General features: G+C 45.3%; 1 protein-coding gene across 2 annotated transcripts in view; it reads right to left on the reverse strand.

The window, feature by feature from the left end:
- Positions 1 to 1,797: 1,797 nt before the first annotated feature.
- Positions 1,798 to 9,662, reverse strand: part of LOC119442584 (uncharacterized) — a 46,538-nt gene continuing 38,673 nt past the window's right edge. For both annotated transcript variants that reach the window (XM_037707508.2, XM_049662246.1), the window contains exons 3-5: positions 7,437 to 7,562; positions 4,067 to 4,288; positions 1,798 to 3,977 (exon numbers count right to left, since the gene is read on the reverse strand). In XM_037707508.2, the coding sequence (XP_037563436.1) occupies positions 3,401 to 3,977; positions 4,067 to 4,288; positions 7,437 to 7,549 (912 nt within the window). In that variant the 5' untranslated portion in view covers positions 7,550 to 7,562 and the 3' untranslated portion in view covers positions 1,798 to 3,400. The remainder of the gene's footprint in view (positions 3,978 to 4,066; positions 4,289 to 7,436; positions 7,563 to 9,662) is intronic.

Here is a 9,662-nt window from a genome sequence, read left to right on the forward strand (position 1 = left end):
TTTGTACTCACAGTTTTTGGATGTATAGTGCAAGTCCCACATCTGCGGCGAAGTTCAGCACTACTTCGAAGAGCGCCTCGTACGCCATCTGGTTTCGTCGAGTCATTAGGCAGTAAACAAAAGGGAATACATGGCCACGAAGATAACCGTGAATTGTGTATAACTGTTCGAAGAGCGGCGACACAGTCTGAAATGTTCCGTCCATGAGCAACATCAGAGCGTCGTTCAGTTTTCTCAAGTTTTCGTCCGTAAAAAAAAAAAAAAAAAAAAAAAAAAAAAAAAAAAAAAAAAAAAAAAAAAAACCATAGGAGTCGAGTTCCATCGGCGCTGGTGCAGTCGCGCCGTAGAAACTCCCGGCCATCTAAAGTTATTCTGAACTCGCCCTCGATGATGAGCTCCTGCACGGCACACGGCTCGTGTGGGTATAGTCCAATTTCCTCTTCCTTCTCACAATCTGGCGCAAGGCTTCATCGCTTGGAAGGTGCTGCCTTGAAGACGCCGGTACATCTGCCGTGACCTGCTGCACGATCTTCACGGCCGGGTGCCTCGCCCGAGGCCGCCGCCAGTGCTCTGATTCGTTCTTGAGTTTACGAAGAACGGTAACATCTGCAGATATCCGGAGCACGACTTGCGTGGGTCACTGTCTTCGAGATGGCCCTGTGCGTACTTTCTACAGGACGGTCGGTAATCACTCTATAGCGTTACATTCGCCTCGCTTCTCGCACCTCCAATAGCGTCTAGAACATGCTTGCTTGTCAAGCACGTAGACATAACCCTCTTTGCAGCTAAGTTTTGCTTTTGCCTTCTGGGAGCACACCACAACCGCGTCTTCGTCCATTTCCCTCCGAATCAATGAAATGATTACTGCCGCGCATTGCTGCTGCTCTTGTATTCTGAACACTGGGCAACGCTGTTTTTTTTTCCGCTGACCCATAAGAGCTGTCCTGTCCGACTGATATGCCCAGCTTTACGACAGGTTTAAGAAATGCGAAATTTTACATCACTTTAATCTACTGATAATGGTGCCTTTGCAGAACGAGTCAAGCAGGCTCGTATCAGTGGAAATTAAGTGATATGACGGAAAACGAACAAATGGTAGTCACAAAGCGCGTCATTTCTTTTTCACGTGGTATTCGGCGTTATGTCTTTTTCAGCATTTTGATTTTTTTTTCGGCATTTCGTTTCTTAGGCATTTCAATTTCCGGCATTTCAATTTTTCAGCGTTCTGACGCTCGGCCTTTTTCATAATTCGGCCTCTCGATTTTCGGCGCTTTTGATAGAGACCCCTAATCGACAGCCGTTGATAGAAACTATGGTGGTACTTCCTTAATTTATCCTATCAGAGAGTCTGCTCTTTTATGGTTATTTCTATCCGAAATATTCACTGACCTCTTTGGTCGCTTTCTGTTCGTTCACTTTTATGTTGTCGCAGCAACAACGCACAATCATGCGATACCTTGATTGGCTTTTCCGTTTTTCTTATTTCTTATTTTTTTATTTCTGGCGCCGAAGCGCAGAAGTGTTTTCCCACGGGGCACACGCTACTTACTGCTGCATTGCTACTATAATAATAATTTCAGTCTGCCATATCAATGTACAAAATTGGAAACTTGCGTTTCTTCCATCCAGTGATTGGGGAGCCCAAGTTTTAGAGTGAAATGCTCTGCAGAGTCGGGAACACGTACCCAGGGCTCGTGTTTCGTGTGGAGGTACCTCTCTCAACAAACATTCATTGTACGACACGATCGTATGTTTCTTGTTGGAAGACGTGGCATCCAGTTAATGTGTCCATGGCAATAACATTTTATTTAACCACTGTTCAGCTATGTATAGTGACCTGGTCACATTCTGTCAGGAAAAAAAAAAAAGCTATATGGGAACGCGGTATATTTTTGCATTTTTGTGGCGTGCGGTATACTGCACTGAACTCAAAAACGTGTGGCGTTCGTTTGCTTTCAATTAGCTAAAGACGAATGCCGGATACACGAAATACGGCAGGTTACATAAGTAAAGGTCGACCAATTCAGATGCAGTGAATGTTTCAGTTAATCTGCTCTGGAAATAATAATTTATTTTTTCAAAGAAGAAAACAAATACCACGCTCCCCCGGTAACTATACCGTGATTTTCTGAATACATTGATTGTCTCGAGGTAGTAATTAAGATGCGCTCGTGAATCGACAACCGGTGAAACCGTCAAAATAAAGCAATACACGTATGAGTGACAACCTGAGTATTTGACTTCCGAAAAAAAAGAGAGAGAAAAAAAAAAAGGAAACCGAAGAAGCGTGACACATACAAATCACAACTTTTCGAGAGTATTTACTAATCTATATACCATTTGCGTTCACGTAAAAGATGCACCTGACAGCGTATTTCGGTCATGCAATGGAAGCGCTCGCTTGTGACATAGAGCTCAAAAGTATTCAAACCTTTGGCTTGTTCCGTGCAACGCGCTGGTGACGCTTCTATATGTTTTGTTATACTGTAATCGACTGTGAGCATATTTTTCTCGCATGTCCTTGAACATTAACGCCTCCCTCGTTATACGAAGAAACACAAGAGAGAGCGAGAGAGAAATGAAAGGTAGGGAGGTTAACCAGGACTTGGCCCAATTGGTCATCCTACATTGAAGGAAGGGAAAAGGGGAGGGAAAGATTAGGAGAAGAAGAGAAAGTCCACTGTGGATATCGCCGACGTGGCACCAGAAACACGAAGTACGAAGCCGACAAGAGACTAGATTAAATTATTTGGTTTTGTCCAGCAAGGCAAAAAGCAGCTTCACATTATAAATGTAGCACTACCGTCATGAACGCAAACAGGTAAAATAAAAAGTAGGCTGTCAGTAAACGTCCGAAAAATCTGGTATGAATCTGAAAATGAATAGCTGTAAACAATGGTGTGGTATTCAAAACATAAAAATAAGAAGAGAGAACGCAAATGCACACATATAAGAACGATGTCTAGTGAGTGTAAGCTGTCCACTACACATTTCAAAAGAAGGCTGCGTGTAGGAGCATGCCGCCTTTGCTCTACTCACACTTTCTACTAGTGTGAGTAGAAAGTCATTGAATGTGTTCGCAAACATCTTCAAAAGGGTATTTCTGAGTCCGTTGCTGAAGTTGTCGAGAGGTACATAAACTTTAACATTTTCTTCACTCTTCACGTATACGGCACCCGAGGCACATCGCAGTGGGGCGCAGATGTTGCAGTTAACTTCGGCTTCACCACTGCTCGCCTCCCGCATAGTCTAGCACGAAACAAGACACCGTCCTCCGAGCTCCGTTTGAGAATGTGCACAAGCACCACGTGTCGACAACGAGGTAACGGAATGAGTACAATGCAGGCCACGTGTCCGAAAAGGAGAGTGTTCAGCGCGCAGCAGTGTTCGTATACCCTCGTCACCACACATCAGGTAGGGCAAAGCGCACGAGAATAGAGCACACAACGCCCGCCGCCGCGGGTGGGAACGAATGACAACCGGTCACCGCCGATCGACTGTAGGGACACACAACACCGAGAACGCTCGCGCACAGAAGCACGCCGCAGCAGAACGTGTCGGTGATGCCCGCGTACAACAGCGAGACGCTCGACTTGACCGTGAAGCAACCGACAGCGTAGGCTAAAGCTGGCAGCACAGCTGGCAGCAGTGACACCGCCAGGAGCGCCGTCGGCCGTGGGTCGGAGGAGTACATCACAACGGCGAGGGCAATGGAGCCCACGATGGTGTTCGCTTCGGCGGCCTTGAAGCCGCCGCTGGCTTCGACTGAGGCTTGATCGGGGACTCGACCGAGAATGAGACAGTGAAGCGTGTAGTAGACGCAGAGACATCCGAGGGTTGCCAGGGAAGCCCAGAGGCCCACGTGGGACAGCGGCTTGTCTCCTGGACGCCTTCCATGAACGGCACAGGTTGATTCTGTGGCACCGTAGTCGACGTTTGCTGAGTAAGAGGACAGCATAGTGCTTTCTGTGGCTGACCTGCGAAGAGTATATTCGGGATATAAAACATCAAGAGAGAGTAGATGCTAACGCTCTTAGAGAAACATTTAGTGCTGAGCTATACTCACACGCTCCGAGGCATTCTCCTGCGTTCAGCCCAGTCAACGAGAACAGTGGCCAACTGCTGGAGGCAGAGGCCCACGCCAAACCCGATGCACACAACTATTTCCGCCACTGGCGTGTCGGAAGACGTGATCTGGCCCAGCATCTTGGAACCTGAGTACAGCATGTCGACGAAGGATATGCCGAACAAGGCACCTCCCGAGAACAGCAGGGCCGTACGATGGTACCTGCGATGCACAATAAAAACTCAGGGCCATAGAGGCTCCACCATGCTTTTCCTTTTTCTTATGAAGCAAGTAGCCGATAATGCTGAACTCTAAAACTGGTAAATGCCTCTTTATGTCCCTGTATTGTCATAACTGCCAATGATGCAGCGCATGTAAAATAAGTACTTCGAGAAACTTTCTAGTTTAAGGGGAAGATCGAGGCACTAAATATGGGCACTAAGTAGTGGAAACAGAACTAAACGACGAGAAAATGTGTGAGGAGGAGGAATAAACTTTATTTAGGGAAATGAGCAGACGCTAAAATAAAGCAAGCCCAGAAGTGCTTATGGTGATCGCCGTAGCCAAGCTCACACATTTCTTGTCAGAAACCAGCGCAGCTGGACCACTCGGCTACTGTATAGCGACGTGCCCCTTCGCTACAATTAGTAGGTCTCTATGTGTACATGCTTGAAGTCAAGCTGGAGGCAGTACCTTATGTGTTCTAACGCTGGTCACAATGATCAACGTGCTCGGGAAAAAATCACCGCATATGCACGACGTGAATGATGATGAGTGGGCGAAGCACCGGGGGATCATTCGGGTAAACCAGAGCTACGGACGAGAGAGAAAGAGAGCGCGCGTCGGGAACGAACGCTCTTGTAGGGCAACGCCGGGCAACGGGCAACGCCTACATGCAACGCCGTTAAAACGGCGTTGCATGTAGGCTCCCTACGCTCTTGTAGAGTTACTGTATATGCTACCAAAGGCTCCCGTAGGGAGCATATACAGTAACTCTACGCTCTTGTGCAGCGCAGCGCCCCTAGCTACGGACGAGAGAGAGAGCGCGCGTCGGGGACGATAGAGAAAGAGAGCGCGCGTCGGGAACGAACGCCCTTGTGCACCGCAGCGCCCCTAGCTACGGACGAGAGAGCGCGCGCGTCGGGAACGAGATAGAGAAAGAGAGCACAGCTGCGTCTCTAGCGGGAGCGGCGAGTACTAGCGTGGCTACAACGGCGCGACGGCGCGACGACGGCGGACAAGGCTCGACCCTAAGGAGCTTCGCCCTTAAAGAAAAGTGATTCCATTCTCATGACCAAATATGGCAAGAGTAGTCTACTCGACAATGAAGAATTAAATAACGACGCGAGCTAAAAACGACGCGCAGAACTAGAGAAGAACGATGCGAACGAACGGACGAACTATGACGCAGGTGCGTGAATTCCTACATCGTTAGTATTTAGAACGACTACAAGTTATGTAAGTCCTTGCCGGTGTTGTGCAGGCTCCCAAATTGTATTCTGTCAAATTAAGCATTTTTCTCAGTAGCGCTTTTCTGCACTACCGCGTTTTTGTTTTTATTGTCTTTTAAGTAGAAGTACAAGTTAGAATCGGCTGGCGCACGACAGGGGTAATTGGAGGTCGCAGGGAGAGGCCTTCATCGTGCAGTAGACATAAATATAGGCTGCTGCTGCTGATGACGATGAAGTAGAAGTGGGCGAATGTCAACTTTTTAGAATGCCAATCGAGCACGAATAATAGGTATTTCTAATATCGAATCAAATGTCGAAAAGTCATACACAAACGCATAGATTTATAACAGGCATATTCATTTTGGTGTTATTAGGTACCACGCTTGTGCTGACTAAAAAGACAGGGAACTATCAGGAACAAAGGATTAGATATAAACACAAGATTACTAATTTTCACTAAAAGAACTGCTCGAATAGCCCCCCAACAACTTCAGGACCTGGTTGCAAGCAAGATATTCAAGAAAGAAAGGCTGCCGTATGACTAGCTTCCCAAAAACACTAAATAAATGGGCGCCCAACAAAAAACGTCAGAAGTTGTGGAAAAAAAAAAAAGGCTGCTGAAGGATTTGTATGCCACAGCCACACGTAAAAGGGCTCGTTACAAGAAAAACATCACTGGTTGCAACGTAAAAGATAAAACTGCTATATAACTAGACTGCCAAAAACACTAAAAGACAAGCTACCCGCAAAAGTCACAGATTGTCATATAGGGTTCCGGCACGAAACTAAAAACAAAGCTTGCATCACCATTCTGTTTCTGCATTGCTTAGAATTTTTTTGTTTTGTTTTCACACTTCCAATTTGCGATACTTTGTTTAATAGACGCAGAACATTAACCAAACGTAAACACTCGGTTGTTGCGAAATATTCGGTTTCTTTCAAATGTCCGAAAATACCGAAACGTTCCTTTTCGAGTACGAATACGAATAGCTAGTGTCAAATATTCGATTTGTATTTCAAACTTCGAATACTCGCCCACCACTACTTTTAACACATATGACAAGAAATTCATAGATGTAAAGGCCTAAACTTGCTGTCCTTTGGAAAATAGCGTCGGGTTTGTGAAAATGGTGAAATTTTGCTCACTTCGGGAAGGCAGCCTGGAAGACAGATCGGGAATCAGCGCCATTATTACCGCGCTTCGTATAGGTTAACGTCCGGTAGCAATAGATGGCTTGTAAGAGGCGAAGTAATTTTAACCAGTCGAGGTTAAAGCTAAGTATACATGTGCGATCTTGCATTTCGCGGCCATCGGTATGCAGTCGCTGCTGCAGGCCGGGATTTGATTTCGCCCGTCACAAGATTGAGCAAAACATGGCGGATGTTCAACACTATCATACTATGCCCGCCAAAACTGCCGAGAAAATTATATTTTTCTTTTTTTCCGGAATATTACGCGCGTGGCAAAATATTAATTTTCAATGTGTCCAATGAAATGAATTGGCGTTCAAGTAACTTTTGCGCTTCAATGCATAAAACGGCGTTTTCTTTAATATATAAGTGGAACATGTAAGAACATGTAAGAGTGCATTTTAACCACAAGTTTGAGGGCGCGTATCTCGAAACCGGTGCTACCCTATATATAATTCGTTCCAAGTGGACATGCCTTGGGAACTCCAACAATTTTTGATTGAAATATCTGCCGTAAAGTAATTAATTAAAATGTTAATTGGCGTGATTACATTATTTATTCAATTAGGTATTTTGATTGCTTGTAGAAGTAATGGCCGTCTCATCGAGTAATCCAGTTCGAGAATTAGAACTGTGCTATCTGCCACATGCTTTTTAAAAAATTTGGTGGAGCCAAAAAAAAAAAAAAAAAAAGAAAAGAAATTCCCCTATATAGAGGGATCACTTACGCAGGCCAAGTTTGCCGAATGTCTGCCCGAACGTGCAGCCAGTAGACGAAGGGTCCGGCTACCAGGTTACCTCCTAGCAAGAGCAGCGCTCGCAGAGTCGACGTGGAATCCATGACAGCACCAGCGCTGGAACCGAGACCATCACGAGGTTGACGATTGACCACGGATCGAATTGTCTCCAGGATCGGCCGTATTTTAATTACGTCATCTCCGGGATCGGGCCAGTTTACTCTTACACTGTCTCTGGGATTTTCCCTGTTTACACGGCGAGAAAGTGACCCAGCAGACAAGAGCGACCTCGCGGATGAAGGAAAAGAAAGCTTCGCTTTAGTAGATGGATTATGCGATTGAAGTTGGATATTTGTTATGATGACGGTATTTAGGAGGTACCGTCTTACACAGATTTACTGGTCACCGGCACATCTGGAGGGTATGTAGAGATATGTAAGTGATGCGACAGATCGCGACAGTTCCGTATATTCACTGATCTATGATCCGCAATCTACGAGAGTGCGTATAGGCCACCTCCCATTAAATTTCTAACCCTCACCCCACGTCACGGCCAATCAGCTGGCTTTAGTTTAGAAACGACATTGCCAACCAACGACCACGAAAAGTGGCTGAACGGGACAAGAAGCAATAGCCCTTAAAGGTGAAGTCACAGACATGCGGGAGCTGGTACGGCGACTTTGCTTGCGTATCCAATCACCAGCTCGACAGAATATCCTCTTGAGACCCCGAACAACAACTATCGGACATAATCACTTTTCAAGCTGGTTTTTATTGTTTTATAGCATGTTACGAACGGGAAAGGTTTTTTTTTTCATTTAAACACCACGGTTCAATGCCAAATGCTGCATCTCCACGTACGCGAAAGAAGCAAACAAGTCCTACTCATGTTTGCTATGGCAAAAAACTGCATTTCATTGCCTATAAACACAAAAATGAAGACGGAACTACGTGTACTGCATTGCCATGCTGCTGCTGCATCCGGTATTTCCACGCCATCTCGAGGAATTGAAAACACACTTCAAGGTTGCTTTCCGTTGTCTTTAACAACACAGATGTCTAGAATAATGTACTGCAAAATTCATAAATCAATCAATTCAATCAATCAGTCATGAATTCATCAATCAAATTCATCAATCAATCAACGCTCCGCGGAGCGTCGCGAGAAAGTATTTCTGCAGTCACATGGTGATGTGCATTATGCTGCAATATACAATGCATAAAATGCTAGGTCCTCCCTATATACGCATTTGACTTGAACGCTGTCACCTGCAGCTCAGAATCAAGGCCACGATGCACTTTGTTGGTTGGAAAACATTGGGGACGTAACTTACCACACTGCATGAAGAAAATGAAGATCGATGCTCAGGAACGGGTAACGCGGGAGCGGTACGCGCTGGCTTGGCTGCCACGAAAAGTAGGACACGGTCAGGCTAGCCTATCAGCTCCTTCGCCCAGACACTTTTGCCGCACTTATCAGCGCTCGGCTGAAGAAATTATCCGGCTGAGGTGAGCAAGCAATTGAGTTTGAGATGCTACGGCACTTTGTATCTCGATATCAAAGCCGACTTATCGGGGAACATGCTAACTTATAAGACATTGACAATCGAGTGTTGCGGAATGCAAATTTATATATTCTTGGCACCGAGATAAGCAACTCCGGTCAATGATATATCATCGACTGCTTCAAGTTGCGATGGTTACGACATACACGCTTACTGCGAAACTCCCCGGAAGAGGCTGCTGTTAGATATCTATACGACATGGACCGAGTAAAGAAATCCGCCATGCTATCCTTTGATCTCAATATGTCGGATTTCTGAAGCTATGGTGATTGACATTTTTATGATAAGATGACTTTACATATTACGTACAGCAGAAGGCAGCTGTAGTAAACTATTTTGGGATAGAGTAAACGTTTAACAAATCTAAAGCTTATCTACAAATTTGTGCAATTTTTCTGAACATTAACTTCATCCTTCAAAGTTGATTGACTACTGAACGAAGGGTATAGAAGCGCACTAACGGAATGAAGATAAATCGACATTAAATTGATATCAACTCCGATTACTATATTAGAATGCATGTGAAGCGCAGAAATACTCTCATTTGGTGAAAACTCAACCAAATTGGGTTGGGTTTCTGTCGTTTAACAAAACAGTGTGATGTACATTTCATATGGCTCCTCAAAAGGAGAGAAGCAGCTTATCGTACCTA

The sequence above is a fragment of the Dermacentor silvarum genome, chromosome 2, assembly GCF_013339745.2.
Source record: "Dermacentor silvarum isolate Dsil-2018 chromosome 2, BIME_Dsil_1.4, whole genome shotgun sequence".
Taxonomy (NCBI): domain Eukaryota; kingdom Metazoa; phylum Arthropoda; class Arachnida; order Ixodida; family Ixodidae; genus Dermacentor; species Dermacentor silvarum.